At 33.9% G+C, this 13,882-nt stretch overlaps 1 protein-coding gene across 2 annotated transcripts in view; it reads left to right on the top strand.

The window, feature by feature from the left end:
* The window catches only part of ANO5 (anoctamin 5), a 116,052-nt gene that overhangs the window by 67,619 nt on the left and 34,551 nt on the right, over nt 1-13,882 (top strand). For both annotated transcript variants that reach the window (XM_037840762.1, XM_037840761.1), the window contains 5 exons: nt 4,713-4,847; nt 5,236-5,341; nt 5,441-5,501; nt 11,258-11,409; nt 12,577-12,651. In XM_037840762.1, the coding sequence (XP_037696690.1) occupies nt 4,713-4,847; nt 5,236-5,341; nt 5,441-5,501; nt 11,258-11,409; nt 12,577-12,651 (529 nt within the window). The remainder of the gene's footprint in view (nt 1-4,712; nt 4,848-5,235; nt 5,342-5,440; nt 5,502-11,257; nt 11,410-12,576; nt 12,652-13,882) is intronic.

Below are 13,882 nucleotides of genomic sequence, written 5' to 3'. Positions count from 1 at the left end.
TATTCATTTCTCGCTTATTACAATCTATTCTCTATTGGATAACTTATAATTTAAGCTTCATTTCTGCTATGATATGCTATGATTTGTATTTTTCTTCTATTATTTTTTTGGCGTTCAGTTGACCCTTGTTTTATTTTTTCCTGTCTTTGCCCATTTCTCTTCTTAGTTTTTATATTCCATCAGTTTTTCATATCTGAAAATGTTTCTTTGAGAACATTTAATTCAGTTTTTAGTGGTTTTTTTTAGTAGTATTCTTCAGTGTCATGTTCTGTTAGGAGGAGGATTTTCATTGTTTTAAGTAATTTGTTTCACATTTTCCATGTTTTTTGTTTTGTTTTGTTTTGTTTTGTTATATAGCTTTGTATGAATGAGGTCTGCTTTTTTCTGTCAATAGTCAATTTGCAGACAGAATTTCTAGTGTGAGGGTGCCCTCTTCTGTCAGTTCTTTTCACTTCCATTCAGTTTCTTTTATGGATCATGGTGGGCAGGGACATGTCCTGTTTCCCTTTCATTTCTGCAGGATCTTTAACTATCCCTTCTTATTTTCTTCTTTGTTTTTACTGCTACATCTCCAAGGAGTACAACCTTTGTCTTTGTATCTGATTCTTCTCCAGAAACATTTTTTCTCTGAGGGTGCAACTGCTAGTCTCACCCACTTTCAGATCTCTTCCTTATAGCCAGTGCTGTGAAATACTAACTTCTGTGTTCAAAACTGTGGCATTCAGTTAGGTTTTCTTTTCATGGGGTTATTTCATCTCTGTTTGTCTATATTCTCCATCATGCTTTACATTTTTCTCCTTGAATTTCTTAAGCATCTTTTCCTCTGCTCTCTGTAGCAGCAGGTGACAAGGGCTCTGCTGGAATTTGATTTATTTCTTTATTTACAAATAATTTGAAGATCATGGTTGTCTCTGTTATGATGTCTGGAAATCTATATCATGAGTGGTTTTATTTCCTCCCCTTGATTTTATGATTTATTTTATGGTTTTTAGTAAAGGTTTTGCGGGGAGATTTGATAAAATATAAACATATACTTAAAAGAAGATTTGTCAATAAATGTGCAATTACAATTCACATATTCCCTTAATGAGTATTTATTAAGCATCGGCAAGGGTCTTGGGCTACAAAAATTACCTTGACAAATGGGAAATTTTGCAGGAAGCCCCACAAATGCATAATACTTATACCAAAGTGATAGTCACAAAAGGACAGAGCATAGAGGAAAAATCACCTACCTTTATGACAACCTAGGGAAAGCTACATTGCACTTATCCTTGAAATGTGTCTTGAAAGATAAGTAGCAATTTAGTAGGTAAACTAGTTAAATAATATCACAGGCAGAGAGAACAAATGCAGAAGCATTGGGCTAAGAAAGAGCACTTATTGGACCTAGTGGGTAATTGGATATGGAAAGATAAAGGAAAGGAAGACATCTAGCATGATTTGTGGTGCCTAGAAAGAGATTTAGAATATAGAAATCCAGATTCAGAGATTGCACATATTTCGTTATCACTACACCAAGCTTCAGTTCTGTGTCCAAATATTGGCAAATAATTTTCTGCCCTTAAGACATTTTTTGTCATATTAGATTATATTGTTCAGAAAATAGGAAATACCAAGGTTGCCATCATTGACATACCACTCTTCTGAGCCCATGTTTTCTTTCCAATTTAACAACTCCATGTAAGCTTTCTTTTGTTATCAGCTGTTTTGGATGTTTCATAATTAGAAATAAAACTGAAAAATTGTTACATGCAAAATAGCTTTGAATAAATACATTGATAATGAACATAATGGTGCAATTACAATTCCAAGGTAATATTATAGTAAGCTAAGTCTCTCATTATGGTGTCTTTGCTATAAAACCAGTCCCTTTAGACCCAAAGGTTTACATTTATTCATTCATTCCTCAAGCTTATATTCAATTCAATTCTATAATTCTTCTTTTAAATACTTACTATGTCTCAGGCTAAGTCCTAAGTCTCAGGATACAAAAATAATAAGATCAATCCCTTTACACAGTAGTTCAGAACCAATATTACTGAATCTCTGTTTTAGATGCCACGGGCCCCATATGAATTCAAAGTCTAATAACTAATATAGACAGGCTAAGAAATGCCATAGATGTGCAAATATAAGGCAAATTTTTACTAAAAAATAATACTTAAAAGGTTCTCCTTATATCTGAGTTTTAACAGAGTGTCTCATGTTATTGGATTGCTCTCATTTTCCTTATTTTGAAAATAAGATAGTTTAAGTTAACATATTAAATGGTTTTTCATTTATCTATATACATTGTTGACCGTAATACCAGTCTATGATATGTCTCTGACTTTTTATCATCCTAAAAAATATTTCAGTTTTTAATTTTATTGTTAAACAAACTTCATAAGTCCAAACTTTAGTAAAGTAATTCTACACTTCCACATATAATAAATGCTTATCTAAGAACTTCTCATTTTGGGAATATTTTAAATAATAATTACAGATCCGGAGTTCTTTGAGGGCTTATTTTTTTTCTCCTATTAAATGTCAAGAAATAAGATTCTTGAAATGTGAAAGGGGTGAAAAGTAGTTCTCAAAAATTAGGTGGCTCCTCAGCAGGTGAACTCACTGCCCTGTGGGACCCGACTCCCAGAGGTATAAATCTCCCTGGCAACACAGGATATGACTCCGGGGATGAATCTGGACCCAGCATCGTGGGATTAGAATATCTTCTAGACCAAAAGAGTAATGCAAAATGATGCAAAATAGATGGCTGAGACATTTCAAATGGAGTCGAGAGGTTACTCTGGTGGACATTCTTATACACTAGATAGATAACACCTCTTAGGTTTTAATGTATTGGAGTAGCTAGAAGTAAATACCTGAAACTATCCAACTCCAACCCAGTAGTCTGGAGTCCTGAAGATGATTGTATAACAATGTAGATTACAGGTGGTGACAGTGTGATTGTGAAGACCTTGTGGATCACACTCCCTTTATCCAGTGTATGGATGGATGAGTAGAAAAATGGGGACAAAAACTAAATGAAAAATAGAATGGGATGGTGGGGATGGTTTGGGTGTTCTTTCTTATTTTATTTTTTATTCTTATTCTGATTCTTTCTGATGTAAGGAAAATGTTCAGAAATAGATTGTGGTAACAAATGCATAACTATATGATCGTACTGTAAGCAGTTGATTGTACACCATGGATGATTGTATGGTATGTGAATATATTTCAATAAAACTAAATTTAACTTAAAAAAAAATTAGGTGGCTGAAATATCAAATTTCCTATGAATTTCTGAAAAACCTTTGAGTTAACTCTGTAACAGTAATATTGATATTATATCCTCTAAAAATGATAGATTCTATAATTTTTAAAAGCATCAAATGGAAATAGACAAGATGATTAATAAATTCCACAAATAAAATTTTTGTATGTATAGATAGATAGCTATAGACAGATTTTTATGTTATGTAGTACTATAGTAATTGCTGTAGATTTTCAATGAGAAAACCCGGAAAAAGTGAATTCACTCAGCCCAAGTGTGAACCTAAGGAGGTTATGAATGGCAGATTATCAAGGAGATATGGTGAAATTAGAATTTAAGTTTCAACTTTAAAGGGATATGGAAAACAGAAGGGAAAACAACGATGAAAAATGTTTAGTACCACTAAAAATAATGAAAGAAGATGGTGCAAGCAGAAATACACCCATTCAATTAGAAAGGAGTTTTGAAACCTGAAGAAGGGGAGATTCAATGAAATTAGTATTGAATATATAAAAAATGTTTAATAATTGTCTCATTGGGAAATGAAGTTTATACCCTTTGTGTTCTTTTTGCATGGAAATTACAAGTTAATGTTAAGTACCTGGGAATATTAATATTATCTGTCTAGGGAACTGTGGACAGGCTTCTCTGATTTGGTGAGCTGAGAGCTATATGAATGAGGAGAAGGATTAACCAGGTTTAAAAATTAAATGAAAATACAAATCTGGTTCTCTGAGGTAGAGAAAACTATTTGGGGGTCGGGGATGGGGCGGAGGGACTCTTTTTTTAAAAATAAGAAAACAGTCTTGATTGTGAGACTTGAACTTTTATGCCAAATAATGCTGTTACTTTTCAATTTTCTGAAAGGTAATTGCTGAGCTGCATACATTATGGAACTTACATTATGCAGTTGTTTTCAATTTTTTCATCTGCTCCCTATCTCACAATGCTCTAAGCAGCCATCAGAAATCCAAACTTGGAGAAAAATGGAAATCTATACATACAAGTACTCCTGCCTAATTGTCAGAGTACCTTCTTCAATTTTAGAGAGAGAGATAAAGCAAAATTCCAGGTTGATTTGTTAAATTAATTGCTAGAAGTTCCACTGCAGAATATTCTGCAGTTTATTTCAGAAACATTTAAACCGTCTCTAAAATTTAGAAGCCCTTCAGAGTACTGAATTACTTCACAGTTAAAATTTAAATTCCACTCAATTGACTTCCAACTTATGTGTGCTATTTCTTTTAATTCTCCTACTGTTCTATGAAATAGGCATCATCTTGTGTTTTAGGATGATGAAATTAAGCTTAGAGAATATAGTCATCTTCCTAAAACTACATGGCTACAAAGCAATGGAGCCAAAATTAGAATTCAGGCCTGTCTGAATACAAAACCAGGGCTCTTTGGACTAAACCATTCTTTCCAACTGATTCTAATTTTACCCTCTTTACAGGAGATACTATGGAGAAAAAATTGGCATCTATTTTGCCTTTCTTGGATTTTACACAGAAATGTTGTCCTTCGCAGCTATAGTTGGCTTAGCTTGTTTTATTTACGGCTTATTATCAATGAAAAATAACCCAAGCAGGTAAGTGTAATTGAATTGCTCAAATAGAGAACACATTTCAATTTTATGCTAACAGAAGCTATTGTTATCAGTTCTATGGTATTTGCTTCAGAGTGTTTGCTTATGGCAGCAAGAAATTGATATTTCTATGGCCACTGGTTGTTCACTATGAAAAAGACCCAAACACAGTGGCTGCCCCTCAACTGGTGCTTTATGGAAAGTCTGTTTTTAATGATTGGTTCTAAAGATTCTGTACCTCAAAGCATGACTTGAACTACCATAAGAATTGCTGCTTCATTCCGATTCTGCCATATATGAGAAGCTGTATAAACAGTTATTTGATAAGAACGACTTTGGATTTTTACCCAAACATAAATCACTTTAAAAATAACTCTTCTTTCCCCTGCAGCCTTGAAATTTGCGACCCTGAAATTGGAGGTCAGATTATAATGTGTCCACTCTGTGACCTAGTATGTGATTATTGGAGACTAAATTCTACATGTTTGGCCTCAAAGGTATGTATGCAATGTGGTATGTTGAAAAGATTTGGAATTTTTCTCTTTTGATATTACATTTGGTACTAAGTGGTCTTTGTGATGTTGTTGTTTTTACAGTTCTCCCATTTATTTGATAATGAGTCAACAGTGTTCTTTGCAATATTCATGGGAATTTGGGGTGAGTACACAGTCCCATATAAACCAGGTTTCTCTATGTCATATGTTATATGACCCTTCTGTATAATATATAGGGATCACATTTCATATATGCTAAAGTTGATTTTAAGTCACTTTTCCTTTACTGGTATCAATACACTGATGGAATGTGGCCTAAACCTTGGTCCTCAAAGATCTCTATTAAAACGTCTGCTCATTTCTCTCAGAGATAGTATAATTTTTGAAGCTTCAAATGTTTTCAGCTCACACTACCTCCTAGTTCCATGGTAAAAACAGGCTTAGTAAGTAATTAATTCTGGATAGACTAAACATAAATATTTGAGTGCTGAAAGATTTTGAGTCATGGGTACAATTTGGAATAAAGGTCAGAAACTTTTGAGGGCTAATAGATCAATTCTTGAGTCTAGGTTCCCTGTGTTTAGTTTTAGTTCTAGCTTCCAGCTCCATCTGTTAATATTCTTTCATATAAAGTGGAATTCCCCTTAATTTTGGAAATTCCCCAGTACTTCACCTTTTTCATTTCAGATGAGAAGTAGAAGTGTCAAGAATTCTTTCCTATCATCAGTGAGAAAAATATTTTCTATAAGAGTAACTGGGCAAGGGGAGGCCTAAAGACTTATCTAAAAATACCTCCCAAATCCCAATATAGACCTTTTTCTTTCTACTTAGAAAAACATCTTTAACACGCACTAATCTGTGCATGTCAAAACTTGGCAAGGGTAGCTTTATTCAGGCCAAAAAGACTCCAAAATGTGTGTGTGTATGGGGGGGTGGTGTGCAAAGCGGAGAAGTTTATGGGTTTCTGGCACTTCTGCTTGGATGCTATGATCTGAAGGGAGCAGCATAGCTAATTTTATGGAGCAAGAACTATAAATTCTAAAAGAGAACAGAGGATAGAGAAAATACTAAGAATTCACCAGCACCCTCAAATTTTGTAAGTTGGTATGTGGACATCTCTTCATTATGAGGCTGACAGATCCTGACTTTGTCATTACTTGGAAACAAATGTGAGTGGTAGGTGTAACTAATACATAAATGTACTATTTTTCCATTGTTTCTGTTGAGAAAGCTTGTACACCAAAACCAGTCTTATATTTCATTGCAAATAAAGGATCAGCCATATGTGAAACACCAGCAACACAGTTAGTGAAGATTAACGGGCATCAGTTAATACTTTCAGAAGTTTGTTGTAGCTGTGAATTGATTTAGTTTTGGCTTTTCATTATCTTAGCCAAAGTCTATGAAAACAGAACTTCAGGGACATTTGTTTTAGTACAAGTTCTGGTAAAAAAATTGAGCTGAATCAAAGAATAAGTTGGCAGAGTAGGTGTAAAGAAAAATTAATCCAGGTTAAAGGAACAACATTAGTCCAAGGGGTTGAGGCCTAAAAATAGTGAATACTGTGTTTTGTAATTAAAAGGTAGGGAATGCTTTTCTTTTTTTTAAACTTGGTTTGTTTATAATGAAAATACATACCCATCATAAAAAAAAAAAAAAGTATTGTATAGAAGGGGGAAGAAAAGCTTTAAAAATATTCTGAATTTAATCAATATTTGGCAATCATTTCTTGGGCTATTTCAGTCTATGTATGTGGCATGTATGTATCTATAATTTAACATAAATGGCATAATATTGTACAGATTTTAAGCCTGCTTTTTTTTATTCAACCAATAATGAGTAATGGAACTCCTTTGACTATGTAGGGGTATGTGTGTGTGTGTGTGTGTGTGTGTGTGTGTGTGTTTGTGCATGCCTATTTATAACTGAAAATATTACATTTTATGAATTTATTATAATTTAACCAATTCTCTATTGATGGGCATTTATGTTACTTCCAATTTTTTTTTACCTTTATAAATAGTGCTGAGATAAACATCTTTATATTTGAACAATTATCTTCTAAGAATAAATTCCCAGCTGATGAATGGCTAGGGAAGATTATATTTACAATTTTAAGGCTTAAATATATATTTCCAAATAGCCCTATAAAAAGGTTGTACCAGCTTATACTCCCATAAACATTCTGTGAGTTTTCTAGTTTTCCACTCTCTGGCAAAGCCTGGGTATTGGCTTTTTTTTTGTCATTCACAATTTGATAGATGAGAAATGCTATCTCATTATGGTTTTATTTGCATTTATTTGATTGTATGAGAGACTGAAAATATTGCTAATATCTATAAAACATTGGCTCCCCATATGTGCTAGTTTGGATATATTATGTCGCTCCAAAAGTCATATTCTTTAATGCAATTTTGAGGGGGCAGACATGTTAGTGTTGATTAAGTTGGAATCCTTTGCGTGTTTCCATGGAGATGTGACTCAATCAACTGCGGGTGAACTGTTTTATTAAATTATTTCCATGGTGATATGGACCACGCCCATTCAGGGTGGGTCTTGATTTAATTACTGGGGCCCTATAAAAGAGCTCACAAACAGAAGGACCTCAGAGCAGCTGAGAGAGACATTTTGGAGACGGCTGCTGAAATTAGACTTTTGGTGACACTTTGGAGATGCTAGCCCAGTGTTTGCTCCAGAGAAACTAAGAGAGGAAAAAAACACCTCAAGAGCAATATTTTGAAGAACACACAGGAGCTGAGAGAGGAGCTAGAACATAACCCAGGATCAGCAGATGCCAGCCACATGCCTTCCCAGCTAACAGAGGTTTTCTGGATGCCATTGGCCTTCCTTCGGTGAAAGCGTACTTCTGTTGGTGTCTTACTTTGGATATTTTCATGGCCTTCACAGTGTAAATTTGTAACCAAATAAACCCCCTTTATAAAAGCCAATCCGTTTCTTGTATTTTTGCATCATGACAACATTAGCAAACTGGAACACCATGCTTACTGAAGTAACTGATATTTGTAACAATTCATGGATGCTTCTATATAATAAATGCTGTAAATTGTACATATGTGTAAATTGTACATATTTTCTCAGTTTGTCATTTGCATTTAATTTGTCCATAATCAATAGAAACCAGATGATAAAACTTTCCATTGTTGCTCTTTTTGGTTTCATATTTTAATTTCGGAAAATTTCCCCAGTCCAAAATAATGTAAAATGGTCACCCGTATTTTTTCCAGAAGTTTAATTTTATCAGTTTTTTGAATTGTTAATCTAATTCAGGAAGTATTGTGTAAGTATCTATCTGGGGCAGCCACTGTTCTAGACAATGGGGATTCAAATATGCACATACCTAGAACTTTACTTTAAGCCACTTTTAGTGAATGTGTCTCTATGGTGATAATTGTTCATAAGCCAATCTTATTACTGAATTATACTAAATTATGTGTTCCTCTAGGGCAGTTAACATAGCATAACATAACTTTAATCTTTATACTTCCAGTGCTAAGCATATGGTATGTATTCAAATAGCTGTTGAAAGATAATTTGGATTCTAACTGCATTCTTTCTTATATGTGAAAAATGTCAAATCCTATTCAAGCAAAATCTGTATGGCCCAAACCAAGGGTCTTATTTATTTTCAGAAATCCTTTTCAGGGAATACCTGAACACCATGATTCCTGGAGACCAATGTAATCACAGGAAATTCATAGTAAAAAATAGCTCTGAGTACCTATATTTTCTCTTTCTTTACAGTATTTTTTTGGTCAACTACTGTATACAATCATTGCTTTCTGTCAAAACTCCATTTATGTTGACCAGTGTTCCTATTTGTACTTCAGAATTTCAAATTTTGGTATGACTGGTCACTGATTATGATGCAAATCTGTTATATATTTGGTGGTTTGTGAACTGAATAATTAGCAGCAATGTTTGTATTTTATGCAATTACTCATAGCTAATATACCATGGTAACTGAAATTTGAGTAATGTTGTTGGGGGACTGGTGTTATTTAATTAAATTGTGGAAACTGAAATCCATGTAAATTGGAATCTTGCAAAGTAAGCCTGTGTATTTAAATATTTGAAGGAATTAAAAATGAACAAAAGAGCATATAAATTAATACATGAGCAAATGAGCAAACAAAAAAAACTTTATCAGACAAGTAGTAGAATATCTTCATTGAAAAGAAAGATATTGGAAACAGAAAGTATGTTAGATGACTATTAGGGTACTTAAAGAAATATATAATTAGGGCTTTAAAGTGTGCAGATAGAATCCGTAATTCTTCATAATTATTTAAGAGGTATGCTGTGAGTCAGAGAAAGGATTCAACATTGAGTATTTCATATTTAATACAAGTATAGTTTATATTGATTGTGTTTGTATTCTATTCCAAGACATATACCCAACAGAAAGGTATACATATACCCACCAAAAGACATGTATGATAATGTTCACAGCAGCAATATTTGTAATAAACCAGAAATACCTCATATGTCCATAAAATAGAAAACAAATAAACAAAATTGTGGTTTAGTCATACAATGGAATATTTTAGAGCAATGAGAATAAATAAATGTTTGCTACACATTGCAGTTTACAAAGTTAAGGGGAAAAAAAAGCTTAACAAAACAACTACATACTTTATGATACTAGTTATGTCAAGTTGAAAGACAGACAAAACTAACCTATAATCTTAGAAACCAGGATACTGGTTATTTTTATGTCTTGGAAGGGTCCCAGGGTGGGCTTCTGGGGTGCCAGTCATATTCTGTTTCTTGATTTGGGTGCTGGTTACATAGGTGTGTTCACCTTGTGAAAATTCTTTGAGCTATACTCTTACGTTTTATGCACTTGATTGTAAGTATCCTATTCTTCAATTAAAAGTTTATTAAAAAATAGAGAGAGAAAGAGATTGTGCTGGGGGTGGCTCTTATGTTTTCCTTAAACATGCTTCTTAGATAACATTTCCCTGTGCCTGAGAAAGTGGTACAATTGTTTGAATGCTTTCAGTAAAAGATGCTTGCATGCAAAATCTAGGTATGTAGTAAAAAGTTAAGCTTTAAATATGACCTCAAATTATCTAAATAAAAAGGGTAATTTGCCTGAAAAAAAGTTTCTTGCTTAGATTACTATCGTAGTTTGCTAAAGAAGATGAAATGCAATGTACCAGAATTGGACTGGCTTTTAACAATGGGGATTTATTAGCTTACAAGTTTACAGTTCTAAGGCCATTGAAAATGTCCAAATTAAGGCATCAATAGGACGCCTTCTCCCTGAAGACCAGCTATGCACAAGCTTGGGCTCCTCTGTCAGATAGCAAGCCACATGGGGACATTGCTGGTCCTCCTCTCCCTTGTTTCGTTGCTTCCGGCTTCTGGCTTCAGTGGCTTCCTCTCAGAGCTTCTGTGTGTTTCTCTCTTTTAGCTTCTGTCTCTCTTAGCTTCTCCGGGGCTTTTTCCTGTCTTTTATCCTCTTATAAAGGATAAAGGACTTGGGTGAGAGTATCAAGATCCACCTTGAATGAGGTGGGTCACATCTCAATTGAAATAACCTAATCAAAAGGCCCCACCTACAGTAGGTCTACACCCACAGGGACGGATTAAAGGAACATGATCTTTTCTGGGGTACATATAGCTTCAAACCATTACAATTACTGTCTTAAGGAATTAACTCCAATTTTTACAAATGAGTTATTAGAAAATATTATTACATATTATTATGCCAACCTTAATAATTTTGTAATTTTATCATCAGACATAGCAATGACCAATTAACCACCTGAGAAATATGAATCACCATGCAACAAAAATTATTAAAAAATAGACAAGTAGAAAAAAATGAGCTTTATTATTAAATTTCTCTTTCCATCCATTGATTGTTTGTTTTCAACATCTCTTTGCCTATAGTCACATTGTTTTTGGAATTTTGGAAACAGCGACAAGCCAAACTGGAATATGAGTGGGACATGGTGGACTTTGAAGAGGAACAGCAGCAGCATCAGCTGAGACCTGAATTTGAAGCTATGTGTAAACACAGGAAAATGAATCCAGTGACTAAGGTAGCTTAAGAAACAAAGCATACCTCAATGAACACATTGCTATAGTTTCCCTCTCAAATAATTATTCATATTTTAATTTGCCTTTAAAGTTTCTCCCAGCATATAAGTCATATAAACTTCTTTACTTGTTTCTGAAAATATAAATATAGATATACACACATGCATATCTATAATGTATATATGTGTATGTCCATATAAGTTTATATATCTATGTCTATCTACAGCCATACCTCAGAGATATCGGGTGTTTGGTTCCAGACCACTGCAATAAAGTGAATATCACAATAAAGCAAGTCACATGAATTTTGGTTTCCCAAGGCATATAAAAGTTATGTTTACACTACACTGGAGTCTGTTGTGTGTACAATAGCATTATGTCTAAAACAATGCACTTATCTTAATTAAATTGTTACACAGAGACAAAGTAAGCCTGTGTTGCTAAAAGAACGTCACTTTGGACTTGCTAGACACAGGGTTGCCACAAAATTTCAATTTGTAAAAAACACAGAATCGGCAAAGTACAATAAAATGAAGTATGCATGTATATGAAAAATTTTGAATCTTGCCACCAGATTATTTTGAAGCAATATTAGATAGAAATACATGGTTAAATTTCTGTTGACAGTTATTTTTCATTATATGGCAGTCTTCTTTTGGGTAAGATCTAACTGGATCTTGATGAAGCAAAGAATGTCAGTCTATTTAATTATTATCTTCCATTAATTACTTAAAAGCCTGAAGGTGGGAAAGATTGGACTTCCATATTGTGGAAGAACAGAATATATCCTATAAATGTAAAGAAGTTGCCCTATTAATATCATGTAGAGCAATTCATTAGAATAAAACTGCAACATCATTAAAGCATGTCCACTTAAGCAGCAGCCCTCAAGTTTTGGCTTCATTTTTGTGTCTCCCAGGTGCTGAGTATCACTCTAATTCAGCCCTCAGGAAATAGTGTCCCATGTCATGTGTAAGATATCTCATCAAGGAGGCCCAAAGTTTCTACTTGAAAAGAAGGAACCATTGCTAGAATTTGGCTTTCCATGAGTTGTAGTGAGCCCTCTGGAGAGGTTTCTGCTTTAACTGGGCTCTATGATTTTAACTACTACCTGGAGTATCCTCTCTAAGGGGATTTTGAATTTTGTTGTGCTTCCTTCAAAATTACAGGAGATGGAACCTCATATGCCTCTATATAATCGTATTCCATGGTACGTTTTATCAGGAGCTACAGTGACGTTTTGGGTGAGCATTTCTTTTTTCATCTCTTTAACATGTGATCATATTAGGCTAATTTTGGCATTTGTTTTCATCAGTGATGGCTCTTGATTCCTGGCCCTCCTGTTTTTGCTTGCACCTTTTATATAAAATAAACTGTAGTTTACAGGGATTTGCCATAATTGAACCTTGTGGAAAAGAGTTAGAAAGAGAGAGTTGCTTCCCTCAATCTCCTCCCACCCCCGCCACCACCACTCTGCATGTAATTACATCATAACCTGAACTCAGAATAGAATGACAGAGCTACTTTGATTATAGAGTCTTTGGCTAGCAAAACAATTAATCTTTATCTTCACTCAAATTATCTGTCCAAAATGAACCAGCAACCCATACTATTAAAGTTCATTCTCTTGCTAAGATACACAGAAGAAAATGATTCTCATATTTGAAAACTTAATTAGCATATCCCATTGTGAGAGAATCAAGATTTCTCTATGCCTTCAACAAATAGATTCTTCCCATCACCATAATCTATTTCCTGCTCCTGCCCTCCCTTTCCAAATTTGTGCCCTCTTGCAGTTGACCCTTAATTTTAGGAAAACAGGTAGTGTTACCTTAGATGTCTTAGCATGTTGAAGTATAAATTACTAGCAGTTGTAGAATATAGTTTAACCTCACCAGTTCCTGTTGTTCCATAATTCCCATAATTTTTTTTCTTTATCACTTCTTGTTAAATCTACTGATTTTCTATTTTTAAGAGCATTAGGAGAAATATTTTTCTTAGATGATAAAGGGGGCAATAATCATTTCAGGACATTCCTTGAAAAACATTCTAGATTGTAGTCCCAGAAACATTACTCTGTCTTAGATTTCTAGTTCTCATTCAGCTCAGTTTCTCAACTTTTAGAATAAAATTCTCTAATTATTGCTATAAAGCCATCCCTAGATCTTTGAGCTTTCGCAAAACGGGAAGTGTACAAAATGTATACAGAATCTATACAAATATCTTAACTCCTAGTCATATCTGAACACTAAAGACAACATTCTGAGGGGAAATTAAATAGTCTACGATATATTTTTCTTGAAAAAGTAAGTGATCTTCATGCCACATGTTTATAGCCTAGATCAATGACAGAAAAGCTTTTTCTATAAAGGGCCAGATATAGTTTAGGCTCCATGGGATACTTACAGTCTCTGTCACATGTTCTTTATTTTTATTTTCAACCCTTTAAAAATATAAAGACTATACTTAACTCAC

The sequence above is a fragment of the Choloepus didactylus genome, chromosome 6 (assembly GCF_015220235.1).
Source record: "Choloepus didactylus isolate mChoDid1 chromosome 6, mChoDid1.pri, whole genome shotgun sequence".
Classification (NCBI taxonomy): domain Eukaryota; kingdom Metazoa; phylum Chordata; class Mammalia; order Pilosa; family Megalonychidae; genus Choloepus; species Choloepus didactylus.
Note: the sequence above shows the minus strand (reverse complement) of the source record. Positions and strands in the feature narration are given on the sequence as shown.